Source organism: Haemaphysalis longicornis, unplaced genomic scaffold (genome assembly GCF_048455015.1).
Source record: "Haemaphysalis longicornis isolate Haplotype H1 unplaced genomic scaffold, Haemaphysalis longicornis Haplotype H1 scaffold_12, whole genome shotgun sequence".
NCBI lineage: Eukaryota > Metazoa > Arthropoda > Arachnida > Ixodida > Ixodidae > Haemaphysalis > Haemaphysalis longicornis.
In genome coordinates, this window is record NW_027526225.1 from 1,389,430 (window position 1) to 1,407,651 (window position 18,222).

General features: G+C 47.8%; 2 protein-coding genes across 2 annotated transcripts; one reads left to right on the forward strand and one right to left on the reverse strand.

The window, feature by feature from the left end:
* The first annotated feature begins 629 nt into the window (after positions 1-629).
* LOC144161830 (uncharacterized) lies at positions 630-4,853 on the forward strand. The gene is made up of 3 exons (XM_077692423.1): positions 630-743; positions 4,119-4,307; positions 4,624-4,853. Exons 1-3 carry the CDS (start codon positions 674-676, stop codon positions 4,758-4,760), a joined length of 396 nt encoding a protein of 131 aa, XP_077548549.1. The 5' UTR covers positions 630-673; the 3' UTR covers positions 4,761-4,853.
* Positions 4,854-7,749: 2,896 nt separating this feature from the next.
* On the reverse strand, positions 7,750-16,992 carry LOC144162209 (uncharacterized). Its single transcript, XM_077692678.1, has 5 exons — positions 16,779-16,992; positions 13,709-13,821; positions 11,975-12,113; positions 10,926-10,999; positions 7,750-8,019 (listed from the first exon to the last, which is right to left on the reverse strand). Exons 1-5 carry the CDS (start codon positions 16,966-16,968, stop codon positions 7,750-7,752), a joined length of 786 nt encoding a protein of 261 aa, XP_077548804.1. The 5' UTR covers positions 16,969-16,992.
* Positions 16,993-18,222: the final 1,230 nt, after the last annotated feature.

Below are 18,222 nucleotides of genomic sequence, written 5' to 3' on the forward strand. Positions count from 1 at the left end.
AACCGCACACATACGACGTATTTTCTAAAGCGTGGCCTAGCACGACTGGTAAAAGAGTGCCATCGCTGACTGTCGTGCTGGGACTATTTAGCAATGGTCACAATTAAGACTCCGGCCTTTGACTGCCTCAACTATTGGAATTCATCGAGACATCAATGTGGACAAGTGCTGAAGTGATTGGCTTTCATTTCCATCCTTTTCTTCCTTGATTGATTGATTTTAGAGTTTAACGCACCGACGCAACGCAGGCGATGAGGCGCGCCGTAGTGGAGGGCTCCGGATTAATTTTGACCACCTGGGGATCTCTAACGTGCGTCGAAATCTCGTACACACGGGCGTTTTTACTTTTCGCCTCCATCAGAAAAGCTGCCGCCGCGGCTGGGAATCGAACCCGCGACATCGTGCTCAGCAGCGCAACGCCTTAGCCACTGAGCCACCGCGGCGGGTCTCCTTTCCTTCCTTACCACGCTCGGACCTCTGGTCTGCCTGTCTTAATAAATGTTCTTCAATCTGTAGTAACCAACGTATGACGCGCCGTACTGACGTCACAGGCTACGTCATGGGCTCTGTACCTATATTGGCATGCGAGCCGCTTGCTTATCGCATTAAACCTTCGCCACCAACTGAGCCCAGCTTCGCCTTGCTCGCCGGCTACAACAGATGGCGACGAGATATGCAACAGGCTCAACCGAACGGCGGGGGCGGATCCCGTGAGCAACGACAGCTGGAAGGCGAAAGGCAAGGTATGGCGAAGATGTGGGAATTTGACGCCTTCATAGAAGAAGGAGACGAAGATTTCGCTTCATACGTAGAACGGTTTGGGCACTATTGCAAAGTAGCCGGCGTACAAGATGAAGAACTTAAAAATTGATTGATTGATTGATTGTAGGGTTTAACGCGCCGACGCAACGCAGGCGATGAGGCGCGCCGTAGTGGAGGGCTCCGGATTAATTTTGACCACCTGGGGATCTTTATCGTGCGCCGAAATCTCGTACACATGGGCGTTTTTGCTTTTCGCCTCCATCAAAGAACTTAAAAAAAAGTCAGCCTTCATCTCTGCCATAGGAAAGAAAGCGTACAAGACGCTCAAGGACCTTCTTCTACCGGCAAAGCCTGAAGAGAAGACGTTCGAGGACTTGGAGAAAGTGCTGAGTGACCACTGCGAGCCTTCAAGTCAAGTCATTGCGGAGCGCTTCAAATTCAACAGGAGGTACCAAGGAGAAGGAGAGTCCGTCGCGGCATTTGCATTACGCTGAAACACATGGCAGCCAAGTGCAACTACGGAACGTTTCTCGACGACGGTTTACGGGACGGGTTCGTCGCTGGGTTACGGAACTCCACCATTCAGACGGGTTTACTGAAGAGGAAGGAGTTGACGTTCGAATCGGCCTGCGTTTTTGCTAAGAGCGTTGAACTGGCGGAGCGGGAGTCGAGGGGATTCCAACCAACTGCGAGTACGTATGCCGACGTCCACGCTCTAAAGAAGACGGGAAAGAAACCGGAGTTTGCCAGCGAGCCGAGAAACAGTTCAAAGCAAAGCTGCTATCGGTGCGGTGAAGAGCACGACGCCCGTTGCTGCCGTTATCGGAAATTCAAATGGCATCTTTGCAAGCGCATGGGACATTTGGCGCGCATGTGCAGATGCAAGCAGCCGACGACTGGCACCGCCCATTACGTGAACGACGGAGCGAGCGGAGGCACAGAACTGCTGCTGCACGGTGTGTATCTGGTGGGCACGGAAAAACAACCGTATGAAGTTAGCAGGCAAGCTTGTGAAGATGCAAGTAGATACGGGGGCAGCCGTATCACTCGTTCCGAAATGCGTTTACCGGCAGCTTAAGCAGCCGCCGCAGCTTGCGAAGTGCGCAGCTTGCTCGAGACTTACGGCGGAGCAACGCTAAAAGTCAAAGGCCAAGCGGAAGTTTTGGTCGACTACAAGGGACAGAGGAAAGTTCTGCCAATCATCGTGGTACCAGGAGACAAGCCAGCACTCCTAGGCCACGACTGGATTGCGAACCTCGGAATGGACCTAGACAGCATTCACGAGGTGCACGCGCAACCGTCTGTCGACAGCATCCTGGGAAGGTATGCCAGCGTTTTTGCACCTGGTCTAGGGTTGATAAATGGTTACCAAGCAAAGCTGGTTCTTAAGGAAGGAAGCATGCCAGTCTTTTGCAAGGCGCGGTCTGTGCCGTATGCCATTCGTGAACCTGTCGAGCATGAGCTAGGAAACTTGCAAAGGGATGGCGTACTGGTGCCCGTAACACGCAGCGACTGGGCCACGCCGCTGGTAGCTGTTCACAAGCCAGACGGAACAGTGCGATTGTGTGGATACTATAAATTGACGGTGAATCCATGCGTGAAGACAGACCATTACCCACTGCCCGCGGTGGAAGATTTGTTCACGACACTGGCTGGTGGCAAGGTTTTCACCGTTCTGGACCTTTCGATGGCATATCAGCAAATCGAGGTACACCTTGACTCGAGACCTTTGCTGACTATAAACTCTCACATGGGGTTGTTCCAGTATGTTCGGATGCCGTACGGAATTTCAAGTGGACCTGCAGTTTTCCAGGCAATCATGGACGAGCTGCTGAAGGGACTACCGGGAGTGGTATGCTACCTCGACGACGTCCTCATCACGGGAGCATCGCATACCGAATGCCTGGCCCGGGTGGAAGCAGTCCTGCGGGTTTTCATGGAACACGGCGTCAAAGTGAGAAAGGAAAAATGCAAGTTTTTCTTGAATTCTGCCAAATATCTTGGTCATATCATTGACGAAAATGGTGTGCACCCGTGCGTCGAGAAGCTTGAAGCCACAAGGAAAGCACCCACACCTAAGAACATCAGTGAGCTTAAAGCTTACCTGGGAATGATAAATTTTTATTCCAAGTTCATGCCAAACATGTCTTCGAGGCTAAAGCCTTTGTATGAGCTGCTTCAGAAGGAAAAGAAGTGGGTCTAGTCCGCAAAAGAAAAAGCTTTCGCGGAGAGCAATAGCCTCCTTACGCAAGACAGCGTATTAACATTCTATGACCCAAAGAAGCCTCTTGGATTAGTCTGCGACGCCTCTCCTTACTGGCTTGGCGCAGTGTTGTTTCATGTCGTGAACGGGCAGGAAATGCCGATAGCTTACGCGTCACGCACTCTGAGCAAGGCCGAATGTGGCTACGCACACATAGAAAAGGACGCTTTGGCTGTGGTTTTCGGAATCAAACGGTTTCACGAGTATCTTTATGGACGAGAGTTCACCATTTATTCCGATAACCTTCCCCTGGAGGGACTTCTTGGGCAAACAAAGCCAATTCAGCAAATGGCAGCAGCACGCATGCAGCGCTGGATGCTAGTACTAGCTGCATATCGCTACAAATGGGTGTACAGAAAGGGAGCCCAAGTAGCAATCGCGGACGCGTTATCGCGATTACCGCTTCCGAACGACGCCGACGAAAGCGACTACGTTCACTTCTTTTCAGCAGTAGAAGCCGTACCACCATCTGCGGAAAAGATAAGTGACGAAACCCAAAAAGACGCAGTTTTATCGAAAGTGCTAATGTATGTTTTGAATGGATGGCCATCGTACGTGTCAGAAGACAACATAGCCCCATTCTTTTCGCGGAAAGACGAACTGTCGGTAGACTGTGGTTGCATAACATGGGGAACTCGGGTTGTTATACCTCAAGCTTTACAATCCGAAGTCTTGTCGCTTTTGCATGAAAAGCATCCAGGTATCACTCGGATGAAAATGCTATCAAGAAGCCATGTGTGGTGGCCGAAGTTGTGTGACCGCATTGAAGAAACGGTAAAAGGTTGATCGACTTGCCAACTAACTCAAAACTCTGCGCCACACGTGCTGATGTTATCGTGGGGATGGCCAACCCGCAAGTGGCAGAGAGTTCACCTGGATTTTGCCTACTACAAGAACGACTGGTTTTTAGTGCTTGTCGATGCGCACTCCAAGTGGGTGGATGTTCTGCACATGAAGTCCACTACAGCACAGGCGACAGTTGAAAAACTACGCACTGTTTTTGCTGCTTTTAGGCTTCCAGAGAGAATTGTGACTGACAATGGTCCCCAATTTGTGTCTGCTGAATTCACAAATTTTCTCAAATCGAATGCAGTGCAGCACACCAGGACTCCCCCTTACCACCCAGCTTCAAATGGCACTGCGGAGAGGCTTGTCCAGACCGACAAGCGGAGCTTCATCAGACAGCTACGGGACGAGCAGAACACGGGAGTGACTCGGACGATGCAACATCGCGTAGACCAGTTCCTGTTAACCTACCGGAACACACCGTGTTCGACGACCGGTAAGACGCCAGCCGAGCTGTTTCTCTCATGCAGGCCACGCACGAGGCTATGCATCTTGCATCTGGAGCTAGCGAAACGTGCCGAAGCAAATATAGCTCGAAGACAGTGCCAGGAAACCCATACTTCATGGAGGGAGTTCCAGGTTTGCGACAACGTTCGCGTGCGAGGAAACCGACCGAACGGTCCAAGTTGGTTGGAAGGAACAGTTGTGCGACGAGTTAGCAAATGAACATACATAGTCCGAATCGAAGACCACGATCGCTTTCTGCATGCGGACAATATTGTTCCTAACACATGCCTTGCTCCTCTTCCCAGAAGCCTGTGGATTACTGAGCAACCCCACATGGCGCACCCGGTTGCCATTCCGTCACAACGCGACAGCGATACCACATCGCCGCCGGACGGGCCTGCACCAGAGCAACGGCTTCCGCCAGCTGACCGAGCCAGCATGACGGAACTACCATCACAGCAGGCGCCTGACGCCAGCTCCCAAGAAACCGTGGAGCCACCTGAATTACGACGAAGCACAAGAATTCGGAAGCCTGTAGTAGCCAAGGTATGACGCGCCGTACTGACGTCACAGGCTACGTCATGGGCTCTGTACTTATATTGGCATGCGAGCCGCTTGCTTATCGCATTAAACCTTCGCCACCAACTGAGTCCAGCGTCGCCTTGCTCGCCGGCTACAGCACAACCAATCAATCTTCTACGTAACGCTACCAGCGCAGCTACAAGTGGTAAGAACCGGCAGTGGAGCCGATTACCTCATCCCTTATAAAAATTTTTACGTCCAGTCAAAAGACAGTCTATATCCCGGAGGCAATAGACCATGTATGTCCTCTGTGTGTCCCCTGTATTGGAATTTGGCCACTTACTTTTTGTGTCCTCCAAGTGTCCTTTGTGTTTCCGTCCTCCATGTGTACAGTACATTTCCCAAAGGCAATAGAATATAGCATGCGTCCTCCATTTGTCCAGTATGTTTCCAGAAGGCAATAGACTGTGTGCGTCCTTTGAGTGCCCTAAAATTGGCCACAGACTTTCTGTGTCCTCTATGCGTCCTTTGCATTTCACGTTTCCTCTGTGCGGCCTGGAAGTATCCGTCCACCTTTCTCCTTTCAGTTTTCCTGCGGTTGATGAATGGCTGCAAATAATCAAGTTCTCTATTCCTCATGCACTGAACATCCTTCGAATGGCAAGCGTGTTTATATAATACTTTGTGGCGCTTAGAATTGCTGCCAACCACGCAGTAAAACAGCGACGCATTTTTCTGCCTTTACAATGTTTATTTGATCACATTGAGTGTGATGGCCATAATGATGGCCAATAATGATGGCCATAATTTTCAGTATACTGAAAATTATGACCATCATTATTTGGCCACCTGGCCGCGAGAAAGCATTGAAGAAAGCGATCCGGCAATTTCTTTCTCGCTGACACCAAACTCCGAGCACGTAAAAGCTGCAAAAAAATGAAAAGCAAGAACACAGCAGAATTATTATTTGCAGGAAATCTTAAGAAAACGGTCAACAGAAACGAACAAGTAACCTACATGACAAACATGCCGGTACATATCATTTAAGAGGCATTCACAGTTGTAGTTCGCCTATGTGTCACAGGGGTGATGATACAGGGGCAGATTATTTAAAGAGCTTGACTAACTCTAGATATCGCACCCCAGGGTGGGGCATCACTAAAGTTGTATTCAGTTAATTGATTGATTGACTGATTATGATGTTTAACACGCCGACGCTACACAGGCGATGAGGCGCGCCGTAGTGGAGGACTCCGGGTTAATTTGGACCACCTGGGGATCTTTAACGTGCGCCGAAATCTCGAACACACGGGCGTTTTTGCTTTTCGCCTCCATCAGAAAAGCGGCCGCCGCGGCCGGGAATCGAACTCGCGTCCTTGGGCTCAGCAGTATTCGGTTAATTGGTTGCAACCAATTAACCAGAGCGCTCTAAAGCAAATTTAGAGCGCTCTGGAAAGTGGCTGCGCGTTTGGGTGTTCGGTTGGTTCTTTCGGAGCGTCAACCCCAGACTCTAAGATCTGGCGGCAAGCGATCACGTGACACCACCTGCGGCGTCAGTTATCTGCAGAGTCGGCAGAGTTAATTCTGCAACTTCGCAGCCACCGCACCAAGGCCTAGCCAGCATTTTGTTGTTGGAGTGTTTAGATAGATGTGGTGTTCTTGCTTCCTGCACTGCAACATAACATCATATCATACCGTATCATGCCAAAACGGAGACTGCTATTGGTGGTATAGGAACCATGTGCGCTGCTTTTGCAGCTCGGAATCGATGCCGAGGCCAAGACGACAACACCCCCGATCACGCGCGGCAAAGTTCACCGAGCTGTTTGGAATACGAGGGGCCACTGTACAGCCTCTACTTCACTGCACTTTGGCTGCATACCAGCATGTCCAAACTAGAGGCCACCGTTTGTTGAAGTGACCTGGTTGTTCACAGTAGCCGTGCCAGACGTGGCGCGGCACCAGGGTTGCCTGCTGCTCCAAGATCGAGTAAAGTGTTCAGATGGAGAGCAACGTCTCCCGCATGGATCTGGGGTGGCCTCCGCCTCGATACTCCAAGCCAAAGGATCAGAGCAACCAACCGACAACATAAGGAAGATGCAAACATCGTCACCTGCACTTAGCAACGATAAATCGTACACAGGTTATGGAGTCACTGACGAGACTGATCAGGGCCTACATTTGCATTGGAAAATTGCACGAGTACTGCCCAACGTTCTGCTGAGATGGAGCTTCTTTCAGAGAACAAAAACAAAGTTTTGATAAAAAAAAATGCATATCGACTCCTGTCGGATACCAGCTTCATCAATTAAACAGCAGCTGCAGAACAGACACCAAACACTGTTTGCGGCCTGTTCAGAAGGTGTGGTCTACTCAATGCCGTTACCTTGTGATGAACACAGACAGGAATGTCTCAACACCAATTTTTGCGAAAACTGCCACAATGTGGAAAATGGGAAGAATGGTCACCTGGGCATACACTGTGGCTGTTACCCCGATTTTCAAAACATCTCCATTTATAAAAAAAAAAAAAAGTTCACTAGGAAGATCCATAAAGCTGACACATCTTTGCCAGATCTAATTTTAAATGCTTATCTTCACTGCTACTAATGCACAAAGGAATTTCGCACTTATCTGGTAATTGTACAGGACACAAGGCAATGTTTTAAATCTGCAGCTTGTATGCAAGCTTATTTTTATCCACCTGCTACAAGTTTTAATTCCTCTGTTGCTGCAGAATTTTACTTATATAGTGCCCTTTCGAGTAGCACCAGTTCTAAATAGCAGTGTCCCACGTCCTCTTCCATATGTCTAACCTGCCAAAGCTGATAGCTTAAATACGCAGAAGAGCCTCCTAGCATCAGCTTCAGAATTCAAAAGCACGAAGTAAGTTGAACTTGAAAAGCGAATCAACAAAAGGGGGGGGGGGGGGAGAGGGGGGCCTGCATTATGCTCTTACACAGCACGGCGTCCAGCCTCTCTGGATCCAGGGCCTTCTTCGTGGCAACGTCTTTCCTGGCGTTGCAAGCCTTCCCATGCAGAGAAGACCCGGCCAGCTCCTTTGCCGTGAACACTGCCCGCAGAAGGTCCCGGGCATATCTTGTGGGCTGCTTGCCTGCACTGGCTTTAATCCTGGCCAGCAGGCTCTGTGGCACCAGGACCCCATTGCCTATGTCCACCTATAAAGAAAGGAGTAAACATAGACAGTAATGGTTCTTATGAGGATGCATCCAGCAGAGGGGGAACTATGAACAGTATACGAAGCAGCAAATTTCTCGGCATTGACGACCATCAGCTTCAACAACTTGCATATGCCTCTGCGTCAACATGTTAAGGAGAAACAGGTCGATTACTGGAAAACAATTACACGTCTGCGGGATTGAAGGCTCATAACTAGTTATCAATGATGCACCAACCCAAAAGGGCATACACCTAACGCTAGAGCGAAGCGATAATCTTAATTCAGTGATGCTACTGATAAACAACAATTTAGAGCAATTTTTGGAGCACAAAAAAAAAAACTTATTTCGGAGCACTAAAAAGTCAAATTTGGGCACACTTGATGGGAGAGCGCTGTTACAGTACAGGGGACAAATGCAGAGTGGAAATAATGTACAGAACGAGTGAAGCGCAAACTAACTGAAGTTTATTCACAACAGAAAAAAAAGTTGGTATGCAGATACCAACTAGCTCATCAAGCCTTACTGAAGTTAATTTTGGGGCAGTTAAGGGCAACTAATATCAGTTTTTGAGGTCTGAATACAACAAAAATGTACAGCAAAACGTCGACGAGTAATAAATTGTCGGAAACCTTTTTTGGAACTCGTTTCGGATATTTTCATCATGTGGCCTGGGAGTAAAGCCTTGTAAAAAGACCCGACAGATGGTTACTTAGCTTTAGAGCTGCTCTGAGAGGCCTCTAACATTGTGAGCGCACGTTTATTTGTAGAGTATTGCAGGCCTACAGTATTGCAGCAATTAGGGGGGGGGGGGCCTTAGAAGGAGTGGGAGCTAGTGAACACAAACATGACATTACATTGGAAATTATATATATATATATATATATATATATATATATATATTTGAAAACTAAAGGAACACATTGTTTAAAGGGTAGGAGGGACAGGGCAAAGCTTTATACAGATATAGCAGACCAAAAAAGTAAGGAAACAGAACAGATTAAATGGAATTTTGTACAATATGGTCAGACCACGTCGCACAAAATACGAATTTTAAGCAAGCGGCTGTTCAATAAAAAAAGGTCTTGTTCTAACTCCAGCTTCCCGAAGAGAATGAATTTGAATCTATTATTTGAAATTACAACGCTCCAACCATGAAAGATGAACTGCAGACTTAATGAACAAACAATAGAAAAAAAAAAAGACGGCCCCGTCTAGTTGAAGCATTTTGTTTATTAACCCATTCGCTTGCAGGGCTTCGACGTCCGTTCTCGCAAGCTGTACCGCGCAACTTTCGCCCCCGCGAACTGCCCTGCGTGGTGTCGTAAATAAACCTCAATAACTTCGTCTATGTAACTCGCACGTGGACACTTTGTTTCATTTTGTTTGGGAACATCTTCCGGAAGTATTGCACTCAAAAGTAACTTGAGAGTGTGGAAGGTCTTGAAGCAGAGGGACATGTGAAGTGCCACTCCACATACCTCACACTCCCAGCGACACTAACAGCGATGTCCATAATGTAAAAAAATCTCCTTGTATCCCTTTGCGAGAGAGAAGTGTCTCGAGACGCACACACATTGCCTTCACAATCACTTCTGTTCTCACCGACACTCTAAAGGAGTAACCACATGGAGCGGCAGCAACAATTGTCGCTCAGCGTAACTGAATGGATGCGGTGGGCTAGTAGAGCGACGAGCTGTCGCCGGCACTACGGAATACACTGTCGCCGGGCGCCTCTGTCGCTTGCATATTACGCTCCCAGAAGTGAGCGACAGCGACCGAGGCGCCCGGCGACAGTGTATTCCGTAGTGCCGGCGACAGCTCGTCGCTCTACTAGCCCACCGCATCCATTCAGTTACGCTGAGCGACAATTGTCGCTGCCGCTCCATGTGGTTACCCCTTCATCGGTGCTACTTAAGTAGCTGCTCGATTGTAACCACAGTAACTTTTGCCATCACTTTCGAATAGCACCTCGAGGAGTTCCTCGCATGTGCGAGTTTTCTTCTTCTGCGACGCCGTGTATCCGACGCTACATACCGACGCAGCGAATGGCTCCACAGAAAAAACATCCGCCAACTTTGTTTTTTTTTTAAACAACCATGCTCAAGATACTGGACAACTATGTCCATCTGGTGTGAAAAAGACGAAACAACCCGATAACTGTGTAAAGAGAAGCGCCTTTTACCGGGGCTTTTTCAAAACATCGCTGTTTCCGGAGCCTGTCAAATCGCCGGCTTATTGCAGTTTGGCCTTGGCGGAAGAGGATGGCGGATCGCCGGCTTCTGAAGCAAATGGGTTAAGAAGTATCAGATGCCCAATACTACCGCATGCTTGGCTTTACGTTCAGAAAAATAGAAATCCAATGTTGTAAGCCAAGCTAATGTGACCATTATATCAGCACGCACTCAGGATGCCGACCGCCGCCTCCCCTCTCTCAATCCTATGCATGACAATCGTCGGGGGGCCTAGCGCGTCCAGCATGTGCAATGGCGCTCCTGCTGGCTATCGGAGCAGAGCAGAGCCCAGCTTATGAAAGGCAAGAATCGTGACAAAAAAAAAAAAAAAAAAAGGGGGGGGGGGGGCCTTGCACACAGCACGTACCCCACACGGCAGTTTTTACAAGGAAAAGGCAGCCTAACCTTCATTTCTACAGCCAAATACTTCGACCTTTTCGAATTTCGGGATTCTGACCGAAGAGAATTTCGGACGTCGTTTTTTATCAAATATACAGAGAAAAAAATAACGAATATTCACAAATGCCCGATGTAAACTGCCGACTCTGCAGGCAGCACACAATTTGTGCAGATGCTATTTTTAGCCGAGTACAAACGGCGTTTGTATCAAGATGCCGAAGGAAATTCAGCGCAACAGTGGGAACCTAGACAAATTGAAACACGAAAACTAACCTGGGGTGCAACCACCGTTGCAGCGGGAGGCGCAGACGTGGCCTTCACGAGCTTTCTCACAAGCTTCGGCACATCTGAAGAATACATTGAAACAACACTGCATTATGAACTACCAAAAGGGCAAGTTTTCCGTATATAACCTTACCATCTCTAGACACTAGATCAAGGATTCATTATACGCATGACAAGAGTGCGACAAAGCAGATTCCGATCTTTTACAAACAAGGTAGATTAGAATAACTGCAACATACAAGATGCCTGTTGTACCTCTAAGATCAGATATCAAAACTAAGATATATGGTTCATCAACATACAACATAGCTAGTTGAAGGGTTACTGAAGGCTGAATAACATTTTAACCAATAGATTGCACTTTTCATAGCTCATGTCTTTTGCTTGGTGATGAACAATGTCTTGCTTGCTTATAAATAAACCATTTAAGCTGTCATTCCTCTCTCCTGTTTCCCTTCCACTAGCTTTATTTTTTTTTTCGAAATTAGAGTCGAGTGCAAGCGAGCCGCAGCCCTTTGTTTTCAACTTAGCCTGGGCGCTTTTTCAATATTGTGCGTTCACACGCCGAAGCTACACCTTGGCTACACTGATGAATTTATTTACACCACCTGGGAATTGCTAACGTGCACTGAAATCTCGATGTATAGCCATTTTTGTACTGCATCAATCTTGTTTGAAAGAACGACTGACTACTGCATCTAGCAGCCAAATAGTACATGTTGCTACACATATCAATGAAATGTTATACCTGTCATTTGGGATGAACTAAATTACAAGCAGTTAAAGGTATACATGCTTCATTGTGTTTAAATGCTATTATAAAAGCTTGCAATCCAGGCAACAGGCCCTGTAGAAGCCCCCCCCCCTTCCTTCTTTCTGTACCTTTACAAACAAGCCCTTCAATTTGCAGTAGTCCACAGGAAGTCCGAGGATTCTCCATGCTGCAGGAATATATGGGAAAAACTAAAGCTGAATAGCTTCTCGGGGAGCCTGGAACTGCTAATCTAAGAGCTCCAGAATGAAAGATGTTTGCATACCAAGCAACTGGCGGGCTTCCTTCAGCTCTTCCTTCAGCAGCTTTACTTTTTTCTTTGCGGCTTCAAGTCGGCCCTCCAGCTTTTCGACCTGCTGCACCGCTTCTTCCAGATGTTGCGCTGCACTGCAGCTGCACTTGCGCTGTGAAAAAGTGAGCAAGGCAAAGCCCGTGACTTGTGATATTAAATGGCATTGAATAAGTACGCATTGTTGTACATTACCTGCAATGTTCAATGCTAGTTTAAAGAGACAATGAAGACATGTGAACTATGGTCTACTGAGACGGCCTGGTTAGCATAAAATTTTAGACAGTTTTAGTTGAGCGTACGCACAGAGTTGCGCGCGCACGTAGGGGCAGCACAGCGCGCGCAGCGAAGTTCTCGCGAAGAACCAGTTTTAGTTGACCGCACGCAGAAGTTGGTGCGTGGATAAACCAGTAGCGCCGAAATGCGCGCTTTGTGTGTCATGCAGCGCCACTGAACGCCAGATTGGAGAACGAAACATGTGGTTGTCAGCCAGCGCCAGACGTAAACCTAGCCAGAAGAAGCCGTAAACCAGTTTGGGGAAGACGCCGTTCCTTGGTTCCTTTCGTTCACGGGCGAGAGAGACCGGAAAGAGGAAGGGAGGGGCCTCGCGCATGGGCCGCAACGCAAGAATCCAAAACTTGCGGGCACACGCAGAGCGCGCGGCCGCCGCTTACGTACTGCGCATGCGCCCTCGCGCCTCCGCAAGTTCTTTGCGCGCGCAGAGCTGCTGCGTGCGCTCAACTAAAACTGTCTTTTAACACAAACTTCAATTAAAGAAGCTATAACATAAGAAAAACAAAAGGGTGGTGGTGTACAAACTTATTTTCGAAACTGCTTCTACACTGGACGACTAATTTGCTGAATTGGCCGATGCCAACAAAAAAACTATCATGAATTGATATAGTATTCATGAACGTGTGGCTGGCGAAGTCTCCATTTTCAAAATGATGTTCTATAAATGATAGCGACAGTGCAAAAATGGGAAATTGAGACAAATTTAACGTAAACGCTACATGCGGCTGTGAGAGGCGAGGACACAGATATTTCTGACTGGCTAGAGTAACAGCACGGGAGCTTCCGAAATCGAAAGTATTTCAGACAAACTGCTCTTCCATGTTTTCGGAAGGCTACCAAAGATTTCAGGTGAGAATTGGTTTAATCGTCAAAAGCCAGAATGAAGCCCACGGCCACACTGATACGTACAAGGCATAGGGTTATAACAGTGAACTGGCAAATGGCACTTTACTCCCTCAAGCCAACGCTGAGATGTTTTTGTTAGGAGTGCCTGCCACACGCCGCTGTGACAAGGCTCGTGTCAAATTAGGGCTTCACATACAGGTTCTACGGCTATGCTACAAGGCGAGGCTTAGTGGAAGGCTACAAATCAATCTAGACTGCATTCCAGCTTACTTAAATGCATGCTGACAAAAACATGCGACAATATTTGTGGCTCTGTGCAGAGTGCCCCTTGTCACTCAGCGAGCACAAGTGTCCACGACTTCTTTCTCATGCAATGGGAATATTAAACGCTTCAGAACTGGACGCAAGGGAAACAAGGGATTCAAGTAGTACTGAAACATGAGTGCATAAAAGCACCCGACCTGCAATGCCTTCAACAAGCATTGAACAAGTTGTGAACATATACAGCACCGTGGCAGAGATGAAAATATGATTGCACTTTTTTTCCCTAATATCTGGACAATGACTAACCTTGTCAGTTGTAGAGTCTTCTGTGGGGTCTGCAGTGCACTCGGTCAGGGGGACTTCTGCGGGTGCTGCTTGAGCAAGCTTCGTGCGCTTGCGCTCCATGGCAGCAGCCGTGCCTGGAGAGTTAAGCCAGAAATCGGGGTCAATCCTAGTACAAATTTACAAAAGCTACAATACTAGCACTTTCAGAAACCTGCGGTTAAGAAATATCCCACACACAGGCTGCAAAATGCTAGGGTGTTTAACTACCCTCGTTCAGTCTTACCCTTAGCTATTTTAAATAACAGTTCCCCTGCTGCGTGCACCAAGAGTGGATGAAGCATTGCCTGACACTGCGAAACTGAAATTGGCAAAAAAAGATAGATTTGCAGAGGTACAGCCATGAGCTCAAGTTTACGGACCATGGGAGCGGTGGCCAAAACTAACCGCTGCGCCGCCTGGTTGTGCGCTACCTGCTGTCGAGACCCCGCACAGCGCAGACACGGCCTATCAGTGTTACACCCATGCCAATATCGGTTGCTTTTTCGCGATTGCCTCGTGCTCCGATAAAGCGGCACCAGGGGATAGTCGCTGGCTTTTTACAGGCTGCTGGTGAACACACCTTTGGTGGAAACAGCATGCTCGCGTAATCGGCATTAACACTGCTCCGCTGGCAGAGTTGGTGCCCTGGTACTTATCTCGTGCTTACATGCAAGTCCGCATATCAGGCGAGTCCCACCATTTTCAGACAAAGGACGGTGCAAGGCAGTGTTGCCCTAACCAGCTTATGTTTCCCTGGCGCTGGTTTATCGAAGTGTGGGGTAGTCACTAAGAAGCAAGTGATAGTAGCATGCATGCAATACTGATTGGCCGCGCCTGCGCTGTGTGCGTGTCTCGACAGCAGGCGCCATGCAACCAGACGGCGAATCGGTTAGTTTTGGCCCCCACTCCCATGGTCCGCAAATTTAGCTGTACATGCAAATTGCAAATTCACTTCAAAGCCCACTTCGAACCTGTACAGTTACAAGAAAACCACATGTGGCAAGGCTCGGGTAGTAGTAAAAAAAAAGTGCAGTGGACTGGGTACACTCCAGGGGTTACGTGAAATGCACAAACTTTTGTATAGATCACAAAAGTATTTTTTCTTTATTACATTCACCTAAATTAGGCCCTTTTTATTTTATGATTGGATTAAGCCTGTTACACTTAGTGAAGCAAGCAGAGGCACTTTTTCTTTTGTAGACTCTTATTTTACGCCTGCATATGTCCCAAGCAGCATCCTGAAATTTCGCCACGTATACGGCACATTTTCAGCTTGAACATTTCCCAATTACTTTATTGATGGACAGGTTTCAAGGTTGAGGTGGACTACACACGTTCACAACATAAAAGTTAAGGCTGCACGTGCTTTGGGCTTTCTAAGACAAAATTTCAGTGAACTTCTATCTAACTTAAAGAAACTGTATTCACTCATGTGCGCTCATTGTTAGAGTACGCATGTGTTTGGTGGGCTCCGTATACCAAAGAGCTGGCTGATATGCTTGAAAAAATACAGAATAGGGCAGTGCGATTTGTTTTAGGTAATTGGGATCGTCAACTTAGCATGACAAAAAGCAAAAGTGAACTTAAATGGGAAGACTTGAAAGATCGTAGATGAAACCGCAGGTTGAAATTTTTTCATAATATCTACAATTCGAAAACAGGAATCGAAAAGGAGAAGTATATCCAAGCGCCATCCTACATATGCCAAAGAAGGGACCACAGTCATAAAGTAAACGAACTTTCCTTTAAAGGCGACGCCTTGCGCTATTCATTTTTTGTTAGCTCAATTCGAGTGGAATGATCTTCCGCCTATGATTGTATCCATTTTTTCTAATGATGGTTTTTACAGCGCTTTGTGTGATTAATTACATTGTTATTTGGTCTCAAATTTCATACTTTTATGTATCCCCCTGCTGTAATGCCTGCAAAGGCGAAGCAGGTATCAAATAAAAAAAAATTAAAAAGGTACAAAATTTTATTAGAAGCGAAGTCAGGCATTGCTCAAGTACCTATGTAGGCTAGAACAAGTAAACTTCGAAGCACGACTACCGAAACGCAGTGCCGAAATTTGGATACATGCATGCTGATAATATTTAAACACTGCAACATATTTTCATTAAAATGAAGAAAAACTGACAAGATTTTACATTTAAGGACTTTTCAGGACAATCATGTTGTCCAACGTAGCAACAGAAGTAGAAGCGGACTAAAAAAGTGAAACGTCATTTTAATAAAATACATCTATCAATGCACTCTACAAAAATGACAGCCTTCCGAGAGGGCTAATGATAGCATACAGCGGCGCTATTTCGTGCTGGCGAGACGAAAAAGGAGGCACCAGCAGGTGGCAAGAAAACCTCCGAAATAGGAATGCAAGTGACCATGCATAAAAAAATCAAGTAGCCGACTAAAGAGGTGAATTAACGCCCCTCATAAATGTAGAGGTTCACTGAGGTGCTATTGAAACCTTCACGTAAAGGTTTGCACAAACGCTGAACAACGTTTTTCGCGCGTGGCACAACCGAACAATGCCTAGCACACGGCCCGGTGACGGAAAGCCAGGCCCCTAGGCCTAACAGCGCATTACACGCACAGTACAAAGGAATGTCACCAACGGCCAAAACGAACGCTGGAGCATATTTGCCGTCCTTCCATTCCGCATCAACGGGCTCCGTCATCTCGTTTGCGTATTTGTGGTCATCGTTCAGTAGGCAATGCAGGCCCGCCGACTCAAATTTAGAGGTTCACTGAGGTGCATTTCGACTGCCTGTCCAGAACCACGTTTCACTGTCCAGAACCAAGTGACCACAACAAATGAACTATTCCACCACCACGTCAAAAACAAACATAAATATACACATATTCCTCGCAAGTTATGCTAGCATTTCTTGTTTAGCTCCACCTTCTTCACGTGAAGGGTTGAACAAACGCTGAACAACGTTTTCGCGTGTGGCACAACCGAACAATGCCCAGCAATCCACCCGGTGACGGAAAGCCAGGCCCTGAGGCCTAACAGCGCATTACAAGCAGAGTACAAAGAAATGTCACTTACCAACGGCCAAAACAAACGCCGAAGCACATTTTCCGTCCGTCCATTCGACATCGACGGGTTCCGTCATGACGTTCGCGTATCTATAATCATCGGTCAGACGGCATTGAAGGTCTACCGACTTCAAACTTCTGAGAGGATAAACATCCCACTTGGGCTCGTTGGCCCACCTCACTAGTATGTAAGCACTCATATCGCTCGGGCACTTTCAGAAGGATGACGGTGACACCGGTGACACAAAGACAAAGCGCGCGCAAAATTTTCCTTTTAGCAGCGGTTGCACACGGAACGCTTTAATCATAGCTATGGCGATTCCGCTGCAGGCGGCAGCGTCGATCCCCCTTGGCGACAGGTACAAACATAACTATTACGGAAAGAACGACCCAGTCGCGGGGAAATGGAACAAAAAATTGTTTGATTTGTGCGCATATATACTCGCTCAAAATTTTAAGGCAATTATGTAGCCTAAGCATTATTGTGAAATTGTACACGTTAATATATCGGCGTCGTCTGCATACAGCGTTGGTCTTGCATGAAAGCTTAATTTATTTCTTGTTCAGTCTTAAACAAAACTATCACTGCAGCGCTACTCTCGGATAACAGGCTCGACCTTATGCGCTAATAGCAATGCACTGCAAGTCTGCATTATTATTGGCATAGAGTATTATTGGTCTCCCTGGCTATAGAGTCCTTGCACTGAAGGGTTGGCCGTGTGGCGGCGCTACCTACCTTCGGCGGCCGATCTGCGTTGGTGTAACAAGACTTGGATGCTTATTAACGAGCACGGAGGCAACGGGAAAACAGTGACACGGGTCGTCGGCAAGGCGGCCAACGCCATCAGACTAATGAGAAGAGTGTCGAACAGACGGAGGGGACTTCGCGAGGAGAACCTCACGAGGCTCGTGCACTCTTTCGTCCTCAGCCACATCACATACGTGGCCGCCTTCCACAAATGGAAGAGGGACGAAACGAACAAGCTCAACGTAGTCATCCGAAGGGCATACAAGACGGCCATCGGAGTTCCCGAATGCACCAGCACGGAGAGGTTGTACACTCTGGGCATCTACAACACCCTCGACGAAATTGCCCAGGCTCAGAGGATTGCCCAGCTGGAGAGGCTTTCCATGACCAAGCCCGGTAAGAGAATCCTGGAGAAGCTTGGAATACGATATCACGAACAACAAGGAGCCAAGATGCCCGTCCCGGACGAGATCAGGAGCAAAATTCGCGTGGACACTATCCCGCGCAACGTGCACCCCGAATACAATGAAGGCAGACGAATGGCGAGGGCCAAGGCACTGGCGGACCTGCACGCCGGCGACACAAGCGCCCGTTACGTGGATGCTGCCGAATATGCGAGCAGAAGAGGATTCGCCGTGGTTGTCGTCGATGCTGGGGGCAGCATCAGAGCGGCGGCCAGCACAGCGAGCGGTACATCCGAAGAGGC